The sequence below is a fragment of the Gymnodraco acuticeps genome, unplaced genomic scaffold (genome assembly GCF_902827175.1).
Source record: "Gymnodraco acuticeps unplaced genomic scaffold, fGymAcu1.1, whole genome shotgun sequence".
In the NCBI taxonomy this organism is placed as follows: domain Eukaryota; kingdom Metazoa; phylum Chordata; class Actinopteri; order Perciformes; family Bathydraconidae; genus Gymnodraco; species Gymnodraco acuticeps.
Window position 1 is genome coordinate 270,422 of NW_022990346.1, and position 23,716 is coordinate 294,137.

Genomic DNA, 23,716 nt, shown 5'->3' on the forward strand with positions numbered 1-23,716 from the left:
ATTGTACATGGAAGTATTTATTTCATGTCATTTCACATGCCAGTTTAAGAGCAATGTTTCCAATTGTTTTGACCTGTAAAAAGTCTACCTCACTAAAGACTGTTGTGTCATGGAAATGAAGATATCACACCAAAAAAACCTGACTTTGTCTTTTTGTCTGTGTAATTCCAAAAGTGTTTGAAATGGGTATGCTTTAATTTGACCTAAAATGTTCTTATATCTTGTCCTTATACATATAAGTTTGCTCTTTTAAACCAGGTACAAGCCTAATATATGATAATTGATTGTTCATTCCAAATGCTTTATTTTATTGGTCCATATTTTTATTTCCTAGGACCAAAAGAAACATGTATTAATAGTAATACACTACATTGTGTTCACATGGTACAACACATTCCAATAATTAACCTTAGGCCTGTGAGTCACTAAATAGGAAATCAGTCAAACAGGCAAACGTGTGCAATTTGTGTACAGGCCACTCACCGTATAAAAGGAGTAAGGTTTCATATGATAAATAAATAATTATAATATTTACTTGGAATTTCTTTCAAGGAAATTCCTCTGTGATTTAAAAGTGTCTTTGAGTATTGTCACTGTTTCCCTATAATCTGTATTATTACTTACCCGAATACTTTCTAGTAATTCTTAAAACTAAAATAGACCAGTGAAATCAAAAGTTACCAATATCTTTTTTCTCTTGTGAGTCATTTTGTTAAAACAATATTTTGTCCAAGTTGTAAAACTGGAGGGGAGCCAAGGGGCCATTTGTGTTATGTACAGAGCCCATAATAAGCTCAAGAGAGCGTAGAATAAAAGGACAGGAAGAGTGGAGAAGACCCTGACCCTCTTCCCCTTGACACCACCCCCTGTCCACAGCTTCATTGTCTGGAGGGCGGAGGGCATGCGCTGGCGTGTGACAGATGTCCAAAACTTTTGTCCTTTCCATCCACAGTGAAATAACCCTGCTGCCTGCAACACCAAAGTATCTCACAGCAAAACCTCTTTGTCCCAAACTGTTTTACATAAAATGTATCTTCAACTATAGTGACCAACCGCCTAAAGCCCCTGCATCATAAAGAAACCTCAAACCACATTCCTGTGACTGGCTGCAGGAATTAAACCAGCTATGCTCATTAAAGCCTTTCGCTTAGTGTCTGGTCTCATTTATTAATCCCAGCTCAACCTCTCACTGCCCGACTCACTTCTCACTAAGCAATCAGCTCAGCAAACCATTAATAAGTGCATCAAGTTTAGATTGAGTTGCCATCAATTCAACCGATAATATGCAAACTGGGCCCCTTTCCTAAATTCAATGCCTCTGTCAGCCCAAACAATCATATCAATTTCTTCTCCAACTCACACAGACAATGGCTGCTGCTGCTTCTGCACTAGTGGCAGTTTAAAAGTATAACAGTGACATCTATAGGCTCTTATTAGAAGTACCTCATTGTATTGAAGCATTGTCAAAGCAATAGTGATAATTGATAGACAACTACCAGAAACTGTTGCAAAGTCATTCACAACATTTAGAGAAAATGTAAACACATTTTAAATCATAAGTTAATACACATTAGGGAGGCCCTATTAGGCTTTTTTTTGGTTTTCCTTGTCATGTTCCCCCTGCCTGAAAGGCCTCGATAGGAATCCTTTGTGTGACATCACTATGTAACACTCATGCTTCCGCTCCAACACATTGTAAGATGGGCTGGGGCGGGACATCTCTAAGCGGTTAACCAATCACAACAGAGCTGGACAGCTAACCAATCAGAGCAGACTGGGCTCTGGTTTCAGACAGAGGGTGAACGTGCTGCAGCATAGGCAGTATGAGAAAGATAAAGTACTTTTTGAAAATGTAAGCATGTAAACATGTCACAGTAGAGGCACTAAATACAAATATGAACCTGAAAATGAACATTATCCTCTTACCCAGAGGTGATACCGTACAATTTCTGATTGCTCTGCAGATCTTCAGTCTGAGGGGAATCTTCAGTTTGTCCAGCACTGAGGGGGACCGGACTGCAAAGTCTGTAAAACGTAGTAGTAGTTGTTTCGATGTGTTCTTAACTCAACAATGTAGAAACTTTAAGGTTTACACTTTTTATGGAAAGAGGTAATGGTGAAAGAAGCATTCAGATCATTAAGTATAATATTGAGAAAATAACCCTCCTTTTACCAATAACACTTTTCCATCAAGAACTGTTCTAGCTTTGTCAAACAAAGTTAATCTGCAAGTTAAGTAGAAGGAATAAAGCACATTAATAGCAGCACATAATATAGATATTAAATAAAAAACATTAATATTATTTTCTTAAATATTTGTTTTCACATTCACCTTGTTTGCTAGCCTGACTGTCGGTTTTAGGAGTCGTAAAGACTGGAGAATCGCAATATAAATGCAGTATATTTACATTTAAGCAATTTCTCATACATTTGACCAATACTCATTATTCTCAGTAATAATAATAATATAGCCTACAGTTTATCAGCCAGCTAGGCTAAAGTTGATGGGTTGTTGGACTTACTGTAGGGGGAGCTCTGGATGCTAGCTGCGGCTAACACCAGGGCCGACCAGGGAACTAAACTGGAGGATCCTGATTCCTGTGGTCTAAAAAAAACAAATGTTGGTGAATCTTTGTACATTTTGTAGTAAAATGTCACTACCTGAAGTTGTTACCAGTTAAAGCGGACTTTTGAAAACACTTGGTTTGGAAGTAGGCTAGCCTACATCTAAAAACGTTTTTGAGTCCTCACAATTGTCTTACAGGCTAAGCCAGAAATGTAACCTTAGTCAGTATTTTTAAATCTTAGTTAGAGTATTTATTTTGTTATATGTATTGGACTTATATAACATTATTTTGTAATTAATATTTGTTATGAGTTAGAATCAGTGGCGAACCGTGTCTATCACAACTGGAACTTCTGTAGACACACACACTCCCCGCCGCCACCCCCCCTCCGCGGCATTATAATGTCCGTCTTTTCACTGAATTGTCGTCTTGAAAAGGGTACTCACAACAATTCCGCAACAACTTTATCTTCACCTGTTGCACTTTTCATTTCAACGTTAAAAACAATAGAACGGCATGAATTGCTTCGTCGCATTCTAGATCCTCTGTCTCGAGCTAGTTAACTAGCGGGCCTTCTAGATCTAGAGTACCCTGGAACCGAGGGGAACTCTGAAAGAATACGCCCATTGGCTACAAATCAATATATGATTGGTTGATGAAACTGTCAGTCCAAACGTACGCTCTCATTCAGTGCAACGGCCAGGGCATTCTATCAAGGATGTAGAATACCTTGGTTGAAGGATATTCTACCCAGAGACCCAGAACAAGATCTGATTGGTTGCTTTCTTTTCTAACACAAAACCACTGAAATGCGTAGTGCATGGTCCGAGAAGGACAAACAAATCAACGTAACACTGTAATATTGCAGATCAACACAGATACGATTCTCATTTATTCATTTTATATACATTTGATTACATTTTATTTATATAATTAAATCGATTTTTTTGTTTGTTTTATCTGAGTGTTCCGGGGTATTCTCTGAATACTGTAGCGACCCTGTATAGGATGCTGAGGGTGTCACTCAGGCATCCCCGTCTCTCTGCCAATCATAGAGCTGCACAGTGATGCTGGTTGAAGTGCGGGCCTGTGGTTGGGGGAGCAGACGGGGGAGGGCGGGAAGTTGTGACGTAGACACTGTTATATATATGGGTATGTGTAGAAGTTAGTGTGAGTGGAGTGTGAGGTTGAACCCACAAGCTGTTCCTGAACCTGTGATCATCTGTAAAGAAGAAGAGTTATTAAAGCCTAATAACTAGCAGTCTGTTTCCGACTCCCTTTGTGATCGTTACATTGGTGTCAGAAGTGACTTTTCGAAAGGAGGACGTCTATCCTGACGGGAGTTCGTAACTGCGTCACGGAGCTAGCCGGTAAGCTAGCGGAGATGGAAAAGTTCAGCAAGATGGGAGTGAAGCAGGAAAGTAGTGATGGAGAGGAAGATGGAGCATGCGGGTGGTTGAAGGACATGAGTGGAGAGTTCATGAGTGCACGGGAGGCGAGAGAGCGCCTGAGCAGGGGCGGATCTAGACAAATATTCATGGGGTGGCAAGAGGGTGGCAGGAGATTTTGAGGGGTGGCATCCCCTGACAGAAGTATATGCTGATTTAAATCGCAATCATATCAATCAATTAGGGGTGTAACGGTACACGTACCCGTACTGAAATTATTCGGTACGGGCCCTTCGGTTCGGTACACGTGTGTACCGAACGAATATAGCGTTAAACGTAAAAAATTGAGAACATGAACAACTTTCTGGAAGTAATCTATATCATAGAGCGACCAAGTCATTTCATTGGACGAGAGGCATACTATGAGAGCTGGTCACAGGGATGCGTTCAAATGTAGTCAGTAATTTGAGGAACTGTCGAAATGGCGAACGCAGATAAAGTTGAGCTCGAAAATCCTCCGGCATCATTGAAGTCTCCGGTTTGGGAACATTTTGGTTTCGCAGTTACGTACAAGGATGACGGACAAAGACAGGTGGACCGAACCAAAGCTGTTTGTCGGCATTGTTCAACTAACATTGGTTACGCGGCTGGCAATACATCACACTCATTTGAAAAGGCATCACCCGAATGTGAATATTACCGGTACCAAAAGAAAAAAGACTGAAGTGCAAACCCAACTCCCACTAGCATGTAAGCCTCCACCACTCGCAAAGAGTTCAGACCGAGCCAAAGCTATTACAAACGCCAAATATCCTTATGTTGCCATGTTAGCAAAGCGCTACCTGGCTGTATCTGCTGCCACTGTCCCTAGAGAGGGTGTTCTCCACAGCAGGAGACATTGTTAGTGCCAGCAGATCTGCCCTTTCAGCAAGCAATATGGACAAGTTCATCTTTCTTTAAACAACATGAAAATACAATGACAAGCAAGTCCTAATGTCAAGCTGGCTGCTTAGGTACTAGTACAGTTCAAATACAGATTATTTCAGTTCATCGAAATGCTGCACCTTAATGTTTATTTTACTATATTTTGTATTTATTTGAATACATTAGTCACAGTTTAATAATAATTAAAAAAATATATTTAATGTTTTGTGATAATCTTTTCTGCTGTACCGAAAACGTACCGAACCGAACCGTGACCTAAAAACTGAAGTACGTACCGAACCGAAATGTTTGTGCACCGTTACACCCCTACAATCAATGTTAACTTGGAAAGCCACAATATTAATATTTTAACTCAATCACATAGGTGATATTATTGTGGCACATCAGTAAAGCCTTACAAGGTGGCAGACGTAATTTAATGAATTTTAACTGAACAATAACTGAATGAGTTTGTCTCACTCTTAGACCAGCAGGGGTACCAATCTATGCAGACTGCTGCAATAAGTACATTAATTAACTGTCTCATCGATGTTTGTCTGAATGAATATGATACTATTAACAATCATATTATTCCTATCAGCTGTCAATCACTGTTAATAAATAATAATAATAATAGATTTAATTTGTTAGCGTTTTTACAGGTGCTCAAAGACGCTTTACAGATATAGTGAAGAACTGTTATGATTCACATATTCATTTATTATTGAATAAACTATATTTTTTGGAGGAGTTAATGATGAATGTTCATCAAGATGCTTGCTCACCCTCCTTCAAATTTGAAAAACAAGTAATTATATCATTATTGATATACAGTTACAACCTTGACTTTACATCAGAAAGAACAAACATTAAAGAAGTGACTAACTGCATCAGTTAGGGTTAAAAAACGTGTATTCAGCTAAAACATAAACATCGCTGCAGTTATTATCCAGTGGAAGGTCCTACCTACTGGCCTAGTTAAATCAAAGTGGTTACTTTCTGTTGGCTGGGCAGTGTAGTTTTACACACCGTCTTATTTTACTTTCTCAGGACTTAAAACTGTTTTTTGGGGGCAGACCCCCTCAAAGAAAAATATATATATATACACGCATACAAGGTCATCATCTTAACAGTTTGTTATTCTCATCGAGTCATCCGTGAGCAGAGCATCAAGTTGGCATGTCTATTGTCTATTGTCTAATGCGGCGATTACTATTTTGTTCAGCAAAACGCCTCACAAACTTATTAAGATCAACAGCTGTAGTGCGTTTTGATTCAATGCTGAGTACAGCCAAACTTGACATTCTCTTCTCTGTCATTGTAGACCGCAACTACCTCATTCCTTCAGTACTTGGGTCCGAAAGGCTTCTCGTTTTGCGCCGTTCCCACGTTCAAGTGAATTCGCCACCAATCATATTTCCACTCTCGCGCCAGGACCGGGGGAGGGGTTACATGACGTGCATCTTGTGCTGCATTCACTTGCACTCGGACATTAGAGACTTTCTCTCATAAATGTCCGATGAGCCACAACTTTTCTTTCAAAACAAAGATGCCAACTGGGGTGGCAGCTGGGGTGGCAAGGCTATTGTTTAGGGTGGCAGTTGCCACCCCATGCCACCCCGGTAGATCCGCCCCTGCGCCTGAGAGAGTCGGCGGTGAAGATGTCTAGAGACGCGGGAATGTCGCCGTCTTCAGCGGCATTTCGCGCCATTTCCAAGCTGGATGTAAACAACAATGGCGGCGCCCAGCAACCAGTAGCAGCCGCCGCGTCCGTGAAAACACCCAAATACTCGGGTAAGGCAGACTGGGAGGCTTTCCATGCCCAATTTGAACTACTTGCACATGCCGGGGGGTGGTCGATAGAGACTAAAGCACTACAGCTAGCTTTGTGCCTCACAGACGAGGCTCTTTCATGTCTGCTACTACTTAGCCTTGAGGACCGACACAGCTATGAAGCGTTAGCGGGGGCTTTGAAGAGGCGGTTTGGACAGTGTTTCCCGCCAGAGCTGCTCCGGAACGAATTGAGTAACCGCTGTAGGAAGTCTGGAGAGACGCTGCGTGCGTTGGCTAACGACATGGAGAGCCTGACGCGGCGGGCATATGCACACATGCCACCAGGAGTGCAGAGTAAGCTGGCACGTGATCAATTCATCAGGGCTCTCCTCCCTGCGGACTTGAGGGTTGGGGTACAGCTGCAGCATCCACAGTCCTAGCAGGCGGCCTTGGAGATGGCTGTGGAGAGAGAGATTGTGTGGAGTGTAGCGGCGAGGAGCAACGGAAGGTCGGTACCACCGGCTGTGAGGAGCTGCAGAGTGGAGGAGAAGCCTGTATGGGTTACCGAAATGACTGAAAGTGTTCAAGTTTTATTAGAGGAGAAAATGAGGGAGATGGAAGCAGCTGTCAAGGCAGAGAGGGAACTGCAGCAACAACAGGAGGCTAGACTCAAAGCGGAGCTGGCCTCTCTTGAGCGAGATCTCCAGGAGAGTAAAGAGAAGGAGAGCCTTGTGGCCTCTCTGGAGAAGTGCCTCCAAGAGGGCAAAGAGAGAGAAAGGAGCCTGGTGGAGGAGGGTGCCAAGAGGGAGGCGCAGTTCAAAGAGCTGCTCAGGAGCCTGGAAGCCGAGAAGGACAACCTGGAGGAGCGTCTGACGAACCAGCTGTCCCAGCTCAATGGCAGCATCACAGACTACCAGCAGGAGGCGGCGGACAACCGGGAGCACTTGGTCGAGCTGCAGCGGGAGGTGGAGCGGTTGGCGAGGGAGCGGGCCGAGTTGGAGGCTGAGGCGCAGAGCGAGAGCAACCGAGCCGCCAGGCTGGAGGAGGACATGAGGCAAGCACAGAGAGAGAGAGCAGAGTCTGGTAAGCAGGAGGAGCTGCTGAGGGAGAAGCAGCTGGAGGTCCGGCAGCTGCAGAGGGACTGCATCAAGTACCAGGAGAGGATCAGCGAGATGGGTAGAGATGCTAAGGCGCTGCAGCAAGGTTACAACGAGCTCCAGAATAAGCTAGAACAATCCCAACTGGAGACTTTGAAAACTCTAGAAGACCTGAAAAGGACAGATGCAGAGTTGGATACCTGTAAATCTCAGCTGGATGAGTCCCAGAAGCAGGCAAGCGTAGCTATAGCGGAGAGGAGTACCATGGAGCAGAACGCCCAACACAGAGAGGCCTCGATGAAGGCAGAGGTGGAGCAGACCCTGGACTCTGTGAGGTTCAGACTCGGAGGCGATGAAGGAGATGGAGCTGAGACTGGACGAGGTGGACAGAAGTGGAACTATGACACCAGGACAAGAGGGCAGCATTTCCGGGCCGGGGAGCTGGTCTGGGTCTACAGCCCACAACGGAAGAAAGGCCGGTGCCCAAAACTGGACAGCCAGTGGGTTGGTCCCTGCAGAGTACTGGAGAGGGTGGGGGTAGTGTTTGTGCTGAGTTTTATTTGTTCCTCGTGGGCGAGGAACTTTGTAGTGGGGGGGGTAGTGTAGCGACCCTGTATAGGATGCTGAGGGTGTCACTCAGGCATCCCCCGTCTCTCTGCCAATCATAGAGCTGCACAGTGATGCTGGTTGAGGTGCGGGCCTGTGGTTGGGGGAGGGCGGGAAGTTGTGACGTAGACACTGTTATATATATGGGTATGTGTAGAAGTTAGTGTGAGTGGAGTGTGAGGTTGAACCCACAAGCTGTTCCTGAACCTGTGATCATCTGTAAAGAATAAGAGTTATTAAAGCCTAATAACTAGCAGCCTGTTTCCGACTCCCTTTGTGATCGTTACAATACCTTGAAGGCCCTGACGGTTCGCCACTGGTTAGAATTGATTATATCAGGCTAGGCTACAAAACCTCTGTCGTTGTACTTTTTCAATGTTTAAGGGTAAGTCTTCCTTACCCAACACTCGTCTGTCTTGCTGTTATCTCCAAACACAGGATTATCAGCCATTTAATATTTGTATACAACACCATTGAGGAACTCATACTACCTCTCATGTCTACCAAAATAAAATATCTCTTTAACTTTTATAAGGTTTTTTGAAGTTATTTCTTTCATGCCCCTAGATGGCGTTAGATAGTTGTAGCCTATATCTGAGGCACTTCACTGATGCCTGCTGGAGGGGCTTCAGCCATAAACACAGCAGATAAAAGCTGTGATCTCTGCAGACACTTTCAGGGGAAGAGATTAATAACAGAGATCCCAACCCAGCAAGGGCAGAGAGGGCTATGCTCTATGATGGATTGGTAAAACAGGGATACATCTGCAAACATCTATCACATCTTTTAATTAATTATGGCTAAATTGAATTAACTTAAATACATTTCTCAGCTAGGTTATATGAAGTATGTGAAGACTTTACTCAAGATAATAATGCCCAGTCCTCATGCACCTCCTCATTGCAGATTGATTGCACTGAGTGAAACTGGGTCTATATACATTTACTGTATTTGATGATGCACCCTCTGCCTCTCCTCTCATCTTCTGCAGACCTGACACAGAAATAGGAAAAATACAAGTGGTGAGCAACAACCATTACCTCATCAAGATACTTGATCATGGCAATACTACCGATTACATGCTATTGATTCCTTAAAGACATACAATATCCCTCTGTCTCCATCCCTTACACACAATTCCTTCTTCCTCTCTCCCTACCTCCCTACCTCTACCTCTCACACAAACTTGCTCAGACAGCCCAACGGATCACACCAATGTCCTACTTAATCCCCGTCCCACCTCTGCAACCAAGCCCTGCTGTTCAGATGAATGCAAGTAGGAAATAAACATAAAAGGTTAAAAGAAAGACAAAGCATGTGTTTAGCACAATATGTAACATGTTGATGGCAGAGGAGAGTTACACAGTTATAAAAGCAACAATTCCTACAGATCATCAGTTAATCATTTCATAATCACCTAAAATGTTGTTTTTTTCAAACACGGCCAAGTAGATTTATCAGAATGTTAGACTATGTTTTCTAACAACAGAGTAAGATACAGCATTGAACTAAACATAATGTATAGCACTGAAAATGCATGCAGTACTGCAGGTAGGAGATGAAGGATAAACATTTAGCAACATTAGCTTTTCACTATGTGTGTTTCTGCCCATTGTTCTAATTTACTTTTCATCTTCCTGCTTTGGCTCGCTCTCCCTCTGCTTGCATGCTGTGGGAAAGGAGGTGCTTTACAGTGCACTGTACAGTCTGAGCCTATTGGGAACATGCTGCTGACTCAGCCCAGGCCACTGCATTCATATATCTGCACTGCAGTGCTGTCTCTGCTTACTCCCCCCTCCCCTCCCTGCTCCTTTTTCTCAGACAGTGTGCCACCTTGCACGCACATGTGCACACACGCACGCACACACACACACACACAGACAGAGGAGGGGGAAGGAAGGATGGAAACACACATGCACACACACCTGCTTTTATAGTCATGTCAGTGCTGTTGCACCATGACACACCCAACCCCATCAACTCAAACAATGATCGTATTCAAAACATGTACAAAGACAATATGATTAAAGCATTTTTGATGTATATTGTGTTGTGTTCAAACCTTAACACGCTGTCTTTTTGTTGCTGCTGTCTGTCCTCCCTGTCCTGTGAAGCTTGCAAACATGTTCTCTGCCATGTTTGCAACGTGTTAAAGCAAATAAAGGGAATATTAGCAACAATTAAAAACACAAACAAAATCACCTTGAGCATGAACATGTACCATTTCACTCGAATACCTTAAACGTTTAAATTCTCACAGTTATCAAAGTAAATGAGGTGGTTAAACAGCAGAAAAAAACATCCATCATCAGACATGGTGGAACATATGCTGCAGGATAAAGTGACAGTCAATAATGTTGTATCCAAGAACGACACCAGCCAGAGGTGTAACTGGAAGGCTGCTTTATTGTTTGGAAATAGATTCGTGCTCAAATGAAGATATTCTTTCACTGATTCTCATTTAATCGTCCCATGTGGTTGTGCAACACACGTCCTGTCTCTGACTGTATTAGTGGCAAGAGATAATGACAGTCAAAAGATTTTTTTTTCAGTTAGCCTATTTTCAGGAAAGAAAATAAATGTATCTCAGTCATGCTACAAAAGAATGGCCTCATATACCGATTGGTAACCCAACATTTGGAAATGAACAGAAGTGTAAAACAGAAGGCAAGCTGTTCCCTTTACTAGCCCGAGAGCCGGTAAACAGAACACACAGAGAGAGCACTTGTACTACATGACTCTACAAGATGTTAGTCCAGACAGTCTATTCTAGGTGGTGAGTTTTCAGTTTACAAGTTAATTTTGATCTCAATACATCATTTCTATCGTGCTCCGTTTTGATTCACTCCCATGGGTTTTTAAGATCCTCATTGCTGATTTTATCGACAGACTAAATAGGAAGCTAAAAAGGCACGTGCCGTTAAGAGATATTGCACCATAAACAAACACATAGACAGTTAAGACAACTAACCCTTAAATCATTAGATATATCATATTGAAAGTGACAGCAAAATTAAAGATCAACTCCAAACTGCAGCAGTGTTAGGGGGAAACATGGAGGAGGGTTAGAGTTGAAACGAGCAAAAATCTGTCACACAAAGTGACCTCCCACTGGGGCGCACTGGTTAACCAGCCGTTGCCTGTAAAAGGCTGTGAGTGTGTGCACGTAAGTGTGTGTGTCTGTCTGTGTTTGTATTATCTCTGTGTGTACAATATAGGAAACTAGGGGCAAGACATCTTCACACATGTACAAAAGGGTATGCTGGTAGTGCAATCCTCTCACCAAGGCAGGCTCCACAATTCTCAGCAAGCAGCCAGTACAACACCATGCATTGTACGCTGGTACCCAGTATGCAGAAGTCCTGGGCAGGCCAGAGTTTTGGTTATTCTCTGAACATACCACACAAAGAAAGAAGCATGATCAGTTACACTCTGTGGTTCTGGTATCACCTCAATGCAAGGAGTGGACAGGAGAGTATATATACTATATATATATATACGGTAGAATATATATATAATATATATGTAATATAGCTCTGTATATGTTTGTATTGATTTATACACTTTTAAATACAATTTCTGCTTTTTAATATAGATTCTTTTAGCTTACTCCCTTCTTTTTTGTGTAAAGTGACTCAAAAAAATCTACTCCATCTAACAAATGTGTCACAGCCTAACAAGTGTGACAAGGGGTGTCAGCTGGAAGCCATTCTATTTACGGTTATTAATATTTAGTGTTAGATTAATAGCTGTAGTTTTTTAAGTAATCCTGTATTTACAAAAAACTACACATGCCGTTAAAATAAAATATATTACATTATTTATAGTTTCTTTAAAAAGTCCATTCTTCGCAGTTTGTGTCGCATAGAACATAGCCTGAACTGTATTTTTTTTTAACATTTTTTTTCCCGAATGGATGTATGTGTGTATTTTTTTTAGGTTTCGTTCTGTATCCATGGTGATCTGGGAGAAAATGGACGGCGGTTGCTTTTATGCTTATCATTCAGAGTTTTATTTGGTTCAAAGTAACACCCACACTGATTTTGGAGATCTCATGCAGCAACTGGACCAGAGAACGGATGAGGGCGTTAATCATCAACAGGAAGTGACATCACTGCACAACAGGAAGTGCAAAAGCTGTGGTGTGGTGCTTAGGCTCACAGTACCATTCAAATGCATCCAGTGCTCTGTAGTTTATTTTGTATTTGTTATGCAATAGAGCGATATGACGGGAAAATAGCAAATAAGAGGCTCAGAGCACTTGTTAACTACTGAAATCTGGGGCCTATCCTCTGAGCACAGAATTAAGAGTGTTTCTTAAACCAACATATCCCAATTCACTCTCATGACATCTCCTCTGTGATTCCTATCGGGGGTGAACAATAATATTTTGTTTATCGAAATCAATTGAGACCAGACTACAGTCCATAATGACTTAACCACAAATGTAATCTGCTATCAATATAAACGCGGCCAATACAAGCGAGCGAAATGTTGCTGTTTCACTGAGATGCTTCGAGCCCTATAATTCAAAGCGTCATAAGCAGGAAGCGCCAAACTGGCCCCTGACCGGGCGGCTGTCGAGATCATTGTCCATCGACATGGCATTAAACACAAAAGAGTAAAACGTGATTTCATATACTCCCATCACATTCACTTGCATTTTGTTGCAGAGCTCATAATAGTACATCTATAATATCTCCTGAGAAAAGGGATGAATTTTTCAAGCATTGCATACATTTCTAGGGTCTCTCTGTCTAATAATGACAGCAAAAAACTGAATGGGCATACTTCACCCAATCCCACGCCATGGACAAAGGGCAACAAGGGATAACAAGGCAGATCTCTTTGGCTTCTCCACACACAATGTTCTCATCACCCATCTATCATGTTCTGTTCCTCATCATAATAGCATTCGACTAACAACCATCAAATATGTTCCGACATCGTCATCATAGATGTGGCTTATAAAGTGTGTAAAATAAGACTTATTACCCACCAAACATGAAAATTACGTCAGGGAAAAAAATAAAATAAAGAAACAAACATAAATAATATACAATAAGCTACAATAGCCAATACATAATTTAAACCATTCTCAGCTCTTCCAGAAAGGTCTCACCACCCAAAGAGAAACATCAGAAAGGAGTTTGCCATACCTGTGAAATCCCCACAAACCACTTATAACCGACAGTAGGACTCCCCAAAATGCCTGCTCACACAAAACTAAAGGCAGATGGTATGGAACATTACATAGGTGCATACAAATTATAAATATAAGCATTTTAGATTCAAAGTGTTGCGCCCTTGAAAACATTAAATCCAAATTAACAAACACTTCAGTCCCATGAAACACACAGACATCCGTTTTTCCACATCTTACACACTCAAAATCTCCAGAGCAGCAAATAAATTGTTTGGATTTCACCCACTGATCCACTGTGGCGGTATTATTCACCAACATATTCCATTCTTCTGTCTATAGAGGCAACAATTTAAACATCTGAAATAAGTTGAGTAATGAGATAAAAATTCAGATCCATTTTAGATTATCAACCCCAATATCACTTATCTTTGTTAAACAATTGACTCTGAACTCTGAGCTTTCAAATTGTGACAATGCCTCAATCTTACAGTCGAGCCACTGTTGTGGTCTGAGTATTAGTGTCTTGTGGACTATGATAATTCATGCAAGATTTCTGATCAAAACATGCCATCATGCAAGTCATTTCTATGCATTGAACAAGCACAATTATTTATGTATTTGTTTGGAAATCTTTCTGAGTAAATATAAGCCCTTGGCCCGAGTTGACCCCATAATAAACAGATCCTTAACCAATTGGAGTGAAAGCCCATGTAAAAAAAACGTTTTGATGTGGGTATAACAAAGATAAAATGAGTAGAAGAGTTACGTGACATGGGCAAAATGTTGAATATTGTTCTTTTTTTGTCTGTTTGCATTTTTGCTGCTCAAATGAACAATTTCTAGCTTTAATAAAACGGAAAAGTACTTCCAACGCTCTGTCATTTTTGTGTCTTTCACTCATCAGTCATCCTTCTGTTTGATCTTATAGAGTGAGTGTGTCATTTTGCTCCTCTACACATTTCAGTACCAGATGACACACAAGCACTCACTGGCTGCTTTAAGAAGACAATCCTTCAGCATCAAGCAGCAGCATCCTTGTTTTTCCTTCACAACACTGTCTTCCATATGGAATCCATTACTGTGTCCAGGCGCTGAATTCCTTTAGTGTTTTTTCATTCTACCTCTTGGTGTAGAGTTACTTGTCTTATCTGTAGAGCAGTGTTAAAGTGAGCAATCTGCCTTTCAGCAGACACAGACATTCCCTTGTCTGTTTTTCATTCCCTTTTGTTAAGATCAGTAGTCTAGATACAACAATGTCACACAGTATGCTGATTATGTTTGGTTTGACTGAAGTTCAAGAGTCTTCAAGCTGTAACAGACCAAGTTGCTTCCCTCTGCATCAATATAAGAATGAAGTCTGTAAACAAAATTATTGAGTATTATTTTTTTTCTGACTTGCAAATGAAATAATCTGTACATCTGTGTGGGTGAGTTTCCTCTTGCTTTGCTTGAAGTTACATTATTATAATTGTTATTGTTATTACTGTGATTATTATTCCAACGCTCTAACATTTAGATTCCCTGATGTCTTTTTGGTTTCTTCCCTTCTCTTTCCTTCCTCCCTTGTCCTCATTGTTGCCGTCCTCTTTTTCCTTGTCAGGTTTGGTTACACTGTCATAAGAGGGCAGGGAGGCAGTTGAGGGAGTGCCCTCCTTCTTTTCTTGTTCCGGATTGTTCCCGCCATTCTCCACCTTGTTATTGACTCGTTTGCGCTTAAAGACAAAACCCCGCCTCCCCAGGTAGGCACGGTAAGACCGCTGAATGATTCTGGCAGACACCTCCTCCTGCTTGCGCCTCAGAGTGGTGGTGATTGGCTCGTAAGAGACCTTGGAGGGGTTGGCTGCCACAAAGCGCTCCTCCATTTGTTGCCTCAGCATGTCCAACTCGCCACTGTCACCCAGCACACGCTTGGTGAAGGCAAACAGGATGTCCAGGCAGTGGATGCGATCGCCGCTCACCATGGGCATGTCCATGGCGATCAGTTCAATGGTGTTGGGCTTAGGAACTCGGAACGGGTGTTCAAGTGCATCAGCAAAGTCAGAAAGCTTGGAATAGTTGATGAACTGAGACGCATCAGGGTCAAACTTCTCCCAAATCTCATAAAACGTCTCAAAGTCATCCTCACTGAGCGGGTCGGCACTCTCCTCTGTAGCCACGCTGAAGTTCTCCAGAATGATGGCGATGTACATGTTGACCACAATGAGGAAAGAGATGATGATGTACATAACAAAGAAGAAGATGCCCACGGAAGGGTTGCCACAGTCTCCGGTGGCGGGGGTCCCGGGATTCTCCAGCTTGGGTTCGCAGTCTGGAGCGTAGTTGAGGATGGGCAGCAGCAGGCCGTCCCAGCCAGCTGACGTGGTGATCATGAAGAGGATGATCATGCTGTTGCCGAAGGTCTCGAAGTTGTACATGTCATCGATTCCAGACATGTGTCTCACATAGCCAAAGTTCGACATGCCAAAGATGGAGAAAATGAACATAACCAGGAAAAGTAGTAGACCAATGTTGAACAAGGCAGGAAGTGACATCATGAGGGCAAACAGTAGAGTTCTGATTCCTTTGGCCCCTTTGATGAGACGCAGGATTCTGCCGATACGAGCCAGACGAATCACCCTGAAGAGTGTTGGTGACACAAAGTACTTCTCGATTATGTCGGCCAGAAACATTCCTGAAGCGGAGAGGAGGCAAAGAGAGACATAGCAGACATTTGGTTAAAATATTTGGGATTAAAAAAAAACTGAAACAGAGTTCTTTACTTAACACACATAACACTTGAGCAAGCACATTCATAGTTTGTAGAAGAAATCGGGAGAACCAAAAGAACAAACTATCAATTGTTTGTATTGGGGATAGCATCCTCTGTAGAAAGTCGTGCAAAAACGATATCCGCCATAAGTTTATGTTTATGTATTTTGTGGTGTCAGCACAAGGTGATGATTTATCTGTGACGCCACTGTGGCGGCGAGGGAGTGCGGTCGTCTCTCTAGCAGAAGGTTGTGGGTTCGATCCCAACCTTTGCATTCAACATGTCAATTTATCCTTGGCATGGCCAATGGTGTGTGAATGTTAGTTCCTAGAGCAAGGAACACTGCTCTGTGCGAATGGGTGAATGACTTGTAGTATGTAAAGCGCTTTGAGGGGTCGTAAAGACTGGATAAAGCGCTATATAAGTATAGTCCATTTATCTTTTAATTTATTGAGATATTCAGTCAAGATGTTTTACTCATTAGGATTTTCTCGCCTTTTAACTGCTTTCAAACTGTTTTTGGGATATTAAACAAAATGGAATGTATTGCATGGTTTATCTTTGAGAAACATGAACATTTAAAACATATGTGAGCCTTGCCTTAAAAACCCATTCATTAGGGCAATATCTGAGCTTCTTATTAAGAAGGTTCACACTTTTCTTTGTATATAAATAACCCATTTTTTAATACTTGCCCACGATTGAGAGGATGACCACAACCACATCAAAGATGTTCCAGCCGTTGGTGAAGTAGTAGTGACGTAGCGCAGTTAGCTTCAATACAAACTCGCAAGTGAAGACCACAATGAAGATGAAGTTGACCCAGTAAAGCACTTCCTCTGTCTCCTTTGTCTGGTCGTCTGTCTCTATCATCATGGTGACCATGTTGAGGCAGATGAGGATCATGATGGAGATGTCGAACACCTGCTGCGTCACAAAGTCAAACACCATGCCCTGGATCGGGTTCTGAGGAGAAATGGGGGGAACAAAAGGGGGGATGTTATGAGTCATAATCCTTATAACGTTACAAAAACAAACCTGCTTGTCAGTAAAGACTGAAATTTGTTTTTTTTTACCTGGGGCCTGGGTATTGGTTTTTGTGGTTTCTTTGAACCTAGTTTCTTCATGGCATTGTAGTATTTCTTTTGCTCTTCCGTCATGAAGATATCCTGACCTCCAAAGTAAAGGGACAAAAACTATTTGGTTACAATTTGCAAGGATTTAGCCCTCTTATTCCACTACTAAACATAATATTGTTTAACATTGTATTTGACTGTGTAAAAAAATGCTTATAATATTCGTTTACAATGTTGAAATCTTAGCCTAAATTATTTATTTGACAATTGTCTGAAATTGCATTCTTGCTTATATTTAGACAACTTAGCAAAAAGACTGGAAACAGAGAAACGGCTAGAATCGCTGTCCAATATCCTCCAACCAGATCCTCTAAAACTCATTAATTTCCACTTCCCCTTGTTTCCAGGCTTTATGCTAAGCTAAGCTACTCTGCTGCTGGCGGTGGCTTCCTAGAAATTAGAGTGGTATTGATCTTCTCATCTTACTAACATCTAAAAAGGAAATAAACATTTTTCCAAAACTGTTTCCTTATCTAAAAGCAGCTTGAAGGTGAAAGTGGGGAAAATAAATCTTATCTTTTTCTTCTGTTGGTTGAAGTTATCAATGATGACACCAATGAAGAGGTTCAAGGTGAAGAAGGAGCCGAAGATGATGAAGATGACGAAGTAGATGTACATGTACAAGTTGTCCTCGTAGATAGGCTGGTCCTCCACCTGTAAGAGGGAAAAGTAACATTTTGTACAAAACTGCACAATTGCATGTTCATGCGGAAGTCTATTTTTTAAAACGACAACAAGCATACCCTTCTGGAATCTATTGCGGCGTACATAATGTCCATCCAGCCTTTGAATGTTGCCTGTATAGTTGGAGGACATATTTTGGAGAAAACCGGTTAAATTCTAGATTTCAGAACAGATAATCAAATAAAAAAACATACAACAAAGGTGTCTCACCACTTGCAGAAGTGCCAGGTATCCTGCCCCCACATTGTCAAAATTGATCTTGACGTTTTTCCATCTGACTTCAGTGAAGTTTTGACTGATGAGTGATAAACACTCTGTTTTGTTGTTGACGACGTGAGGGAGGAAGTTTTCCTCAGCAGTGTTATTGTAACAGTAGTAATACTTTCCAGCAAACAGATTGACCCCCATGATGCTGAAGATGAGCCAGAAGATGAGACACACCAGCAACACATTCATGATGGAGGGGATAGCACCCACCAAGGCGTTCACCACAACCTGAAGAGAACAGCGAGGAAACAGAGCCGCTGTAGCTCAGCAATCACACACCAACTGCATGATGTTCACACTTAAGGACATCAACACACACATACATAGAAAGGCACATTCACTCACTCCACTTGAGGATAAAAGGTGTGTTAAGGGATTTCTTGAAACTTGATATAGCCAATCAAAAATAAAAACAAGAGGTGTAACAATACTGTTAATTCATGGTGCAGCAAGACACAATTCAGAGTTATGGTTTGATGCACTGAGGATATTTTTTAACAAAGTTGGATTGAAAATAAAATCAACTGTCCAACTGTGACTCAAATTTATTTATATATATATATTTTTTAAGTATTGCTTCCCTGTCAGTTTTGGGGTTAACTGGGAATAATATAATACAACAAGATCTTTATCTGCCATAAGAGAAAGAAAAATAGAAATGGCCAGTGAAAGGTGTGCTCATGCAGATAAAGAGCTCTCAAATCCATAGTATCACAATACAGTACATTGTGTAATGACACTTATATATTGTTACACCTCTATAAACGCAATTCATTTTTACTTTCATATCCAAATATTGTAGGGATTGTACAAATCACATACATTATATAAAATATATTTATATTAATATAAACAATGTAAAAACTTTTTTACAAATATTGTCAATTGATCATTTGAGTGTGACTTAAATGAAGCTGCACTGAAGCAGTGGGTTGTTGTAGATAAAGCTATAAGCTAAAGGAAGACACCAAGTGAATGTGCATTTCCAAACAAAGAAGAACCATGGTAACGGAAAGCCAAATAAACCAAAACAATATAGGCAAACATCAAATGTCAAAACGTTTCTCTCATGTTAGTGTTCTGCCTAATAATATAGAGACAAAGCATCCATTTGATCTATAAAATGGTGATCATGAAAATCATGGTGAGGACATTCACTGAGGAGTGGTGAGCAAGGATGGCGGGGGAGGGGGGGTATGCAACCAGAAGTTTGTTGATCTTCCAGTGTGACAATGCCAAAGCCAAACTGTGATAAGATCAGATAACGGGACACTTGAGGCAGAGCAACAGTCAGGGGATGCTGAACTTAGACACTGACAAGGTTGTTTTTTTTCTTCTGCCCAGCAACAACCAGAGGCTGGTCCAACCAGTCACACATTACAATACTGATCTGAAGAACTACAGAAATACACACAGGCAAAGCTCAGTACAGAGCCCTGAGGGTCACATGTCATCAAAAATGCTTAACTTGGAAGCTGTACACACGGTTACTCATAAATCAAATATGAGCATACTAAAATATGCACTCACAGTTTATTTGCCCATCTGCACACATGTCTTTATTACTTTGTTTGTCCATGACAATTAGGGGCTCCGTATCTCAGGAACACTTTAACATGTATGGGTTTGCTTGTTCAGATTGCATAACACTACTCTCCATTAACTCCGTTGTGTGACTCAGTGGAAACAGGTTTTGTGTGATGGTTCATACCAACCTCTAGTTGTCCTCTCAGCTGGTACTGAACACTTCAGGGCTGAATAATTATTAAAACATGTTTCATCATTCAGGTCAAAATCCTGGTTTTCTGTCTGCTGTTGGATAAGGCATGGGACAGATTTTTTAAGGTGTTTTGTTAAAACTTTAAAAAATGTAATCTTTGCAAATTGCCTTAACGTAGCACTACATTTATAACAAATGAAATGAAATATGATAAATCAAATCAGATGTATCAAGACCATCTGAAATGATCTGAATCCATGCAAAAAGCTTCTCTTTGATAAAAGCTTTTACCTAAAAAAATTACCTTTATCTGGATTTAAAATAAAGAAATCTATATTGCCATCTCTAGCATGCGTTGATGCTATTATTTAATCGGCATGCAAAAGGACCAGCTTTCTGGTATCTTGGGTCTTACCCTCATCCCTTCAAAACGTGACAGGGCCCTGAGGGGTCTCAAGGCCCTCAGTGTCCTGAGTGATTTAATCGGACCTAGATCGGAGTAGCCCAACGCATTAGCTATAAGGCTGACTATAGACACCTACACAGATAGGGACAGAAGGAGAGGGAAAGACAGAGGCAAAGGAAGAGAGGACCCACATAGTTAGGGGATATAGAGAGAAGGTGTGCCCTATATATACTGTAAGGATGGCTGAATGGTTATATACAGGTACATATAAGTACATACATCGTTTCTAAATGTGTAAGTATATGTATCCATAAAAACATAAACAGGGGTTATTACAATAGACAAAGGTCAATAAAGTGTACATGACCCAAGTTTTTTTTCTTCTTTTTTTACATGTTTGTTTGCTTATGTTTGGTTTAGTTTGGCAAGCCAGTCTAGCGTGATAACCAGCTTAACAGCACAGTAAGCACACCTGGAAAGAAACTTGTGGTTGACACAGTGAGAGGGAGAGAAGATAAAGAGTCAAACAAAGGGAAAAAATTAGAGGAGAGATGTATTCACAAACACTAAATCAATGTGACACAATAATATACACACAGTACACAGTACAAAACAGTACAGTTTCCACACCAGAGAGCATCTTACTTAAAGAGGGGGAGAGAAAACGCAGAAGGTTGAGGACAACTTTCAGGGTTAGAAGAGAGAGGATAACCTGTGAAAGTACGAGTCCCAACACAGCACATAAACCTTACCCTGGACCCTCAAACAACGACACCTCAGTCCCTCTCGAGAGCTGCACAATGTCTCTCTTAACTTAAAGAGAGACACAGTTATAGGCACCTGCTGTGAGAGAGAGGACAGGTCAATATTAGGGTAGAGATTTGCATGGAAAGTCAGGATTAGTTATCTGTACAACACTCGGGCCAATTTAAATATATTGAGATTTCTTCATATTTTAGGTTTTCTATTGGAGAATGAGTAAGGGGTTGGAAAGGCACCGGATCCAAACATAACCTGGAAAACTTGACTGATCTCTCCTTTATCACATCCATAAACTAGGACTCTAACACGGAATGGGAGGAAGAAGATGCTGAATTATTTTTTATTTCACAAACGTGAAGCTAATGAATTATTTAATGTTAGATTTCTCAATTATTTTGGTGACAATTTGAGAAAAATACTTTACTTTTTTACCCCAAAAGACCAATCGGTTCCCCCTGTTATATTTTACATATATGTTCATTAAATAATTGTTGTAAATATTGGTTTGAATTATTGTTTACAAAATAAGTAGCATTGGTTTAGTGGATGGAGTATTTCTGAGTTTTGGTGGGTTTTTCCAGGGTCAAATGGTCCAGGACCGTTTTTGATCTCCAGTCCGTTCCAATACTCTAAACTGAATTGTAGGTTTTTATTCAATACAATACACTCAGGTTCTCAAACGGCAAAATCTAATTGAATGTCATCATTTTAAAAGTGCCTAGTTGGGACAAACTTTATCATCTCTAAATTGTTGGCAATAATGTCTCATCTTGAAAATGCCAATGCACAATTAAGGCTCCTAGTTCTTCTTATGACGGTGAAGTTAAAAGCATTATTGAATAATTGACATTGTAAAAATACACTATCATATCCTTTCATAAAAATATATTTCCCAAAAATGTCAAACCAGTTAAAATAATATCATGTTATGTCTTACTTAGGGGTTTCTAGGGGACTTTTGTATCATTTTTAAACCTCTCAGCAGCTGTGCTGTATTTCAATGTCATCTGATTATCATGTGGAATAAATGATTGAGCCATGGAGTAAATGTGCCCATTTGCGCTCTGGGAGTCATTGGAAACACATCACATAAGTCAGCACTTGACTTCTGCCAAAAACCACAAATGTAGGTATTGGGACAGACCCAAAGACAAGTTCAGGAAACCAACAGGAAATACATCATACATTAGTGTATCCTTATCATGTGACAATGGATGTTAATATAAAATCACAGACAGATTGGCGCCTCATAGTCAATTATGGTGGAAAATTGGTGGTCTAGAGATAATGGATGACTTACCAACCCGCACATGACCTAGCACAACATTAAACACATCATCAAATTCATGTAAAAAGATTAAGAAGGACAAATATGAAGTCTCGGTTTGATTCAATATTTTGAAGAAAAAATCTGAATCATACAAAAAGAGTCAGAGGCTGTATTTGTAATAGTTCAGTTCAGTAAGTCAAAAACTATTTGGACATTGTCATGTCCGAGAATAATAGCAGATAAAGTAGTACTTTGTTAGTAACTATTACTTATTCACTACTGTAGGCTATAATTTGAGTCCCATACATGTTTTACTTGTTTCATTTGGGAATCCAGACACTGCAAAATGGCAGATACACCAAACAGTGGGCTATGCAGGATGTTTGATTACAGTTGATCATTTCTGACAGCGTAACACTTTTCTTCAAATTCAGACTTTATTTCTGTATTCTGAGATAAGTTTCTGAACAAATATATCTTTTCAAGATTCTTCTTCAGACTGTGGAAATATTACAATATATAAAATTATGCATTTAAGTTCCAAAGAAATACGGAGCCAGTGACTTCATTTTTGCACAATGTTGGCCCCGTGCTCATCAACTGCCTTTCTCTCCTTAACTGATATTCAAGATTCAAAGTATTATTGTCATAACACAACTATGGTGTAATTATGTAATGTATGATATACCCTTGGATTTCGGTAAAAATGAACTAACACTGTCTTATGTCCCACCTCTACTTCCTGCATCAACAGGAAAAGGTCATCATTAGACAGAACATGCCTAAGCTGGTAGGCGCCACTAACACCTCCCACAATCAGCTGCTTGTGGAAAGATCAATCATGCTGTCAATCAAAATGCAGTTCACTGCCTGCATAGTTGTTACAGTTTAATTTTTTTTTAAACGGCACTGTAGAAGCTACGTTTAAAGTCAGTTTTTTGCAAGCAGCTCCTCGTCTGCCAAAATGACTGACTATCTCTTGCACCATGTTATCCATGTAAATGTATTTTCCTGCAACCTGCCTAGCTTGGCATGTTGGGTCTGGCTCTTTTTGAAGGTCCCCATTTCTTCTGGCCCTTAAGCATACCATGTCATGTATAATGTTCCCTTTTCAAATACAGACACAAGAGGAAAATCAAGTGAGAAACTCATCATGCACAATTGACAAGGAGAACAAACCATATGTGTTCAATAGCAATCAGGTGGGGGAAAAACTGAATG

General features: G+C 40.8%; 1 protein-coding gene across 5 annotated transcripts in view; it reads right to left on the reverse strand.

Moving 5' to 3' along the window:
- Positions 1–10,741: 10,741 nt before the first annotated feature.
- The window catches only part of scn8ab (sodium channel, voltage gated, type VIII, alpha subunit b), a 46,980-nt gene continuing 34,005 nt past the window's right edge, over positions 10,742–23,716 (reverse strand). For 4 of the 5 annotated variants that reach the window (XM_034223848.1, XM_034223853.1, XM_034223849.1 and 1 more), the window contains 7 exons: positions 20,473–20,595; positions 18,281–18,565; positions 18,130–18,183; positions 17,903–18,040; positions 17,327–17,431; positions 16,946–17,216; positions 15,007–16,172 (listed from right to left, as the gene is read on the reverse strand). In XM_034223848.1, the coding sequence (XP_034079739.1) occupies positions 15,007–16,172; positions 16,946–17,216; positions 17,327–17,431; positions 17,903–18,040; positions 18,130–18,183; positions 18,281–18,565; positions 20,473–20,595 (2,142 nt within the window). Of the gene's footprint in view, positions 16,173–16,945; positions 17,217–17,326; positions 17,432–17,902; positions 18,041–18,129; positions 18,184–18,280; positions 18,566–20,472; positions 20,596–23,716 lie in introns of all 5 variants that reach the window. The other variant, XM_034223852.1, reaches the window with a different exon arrangement.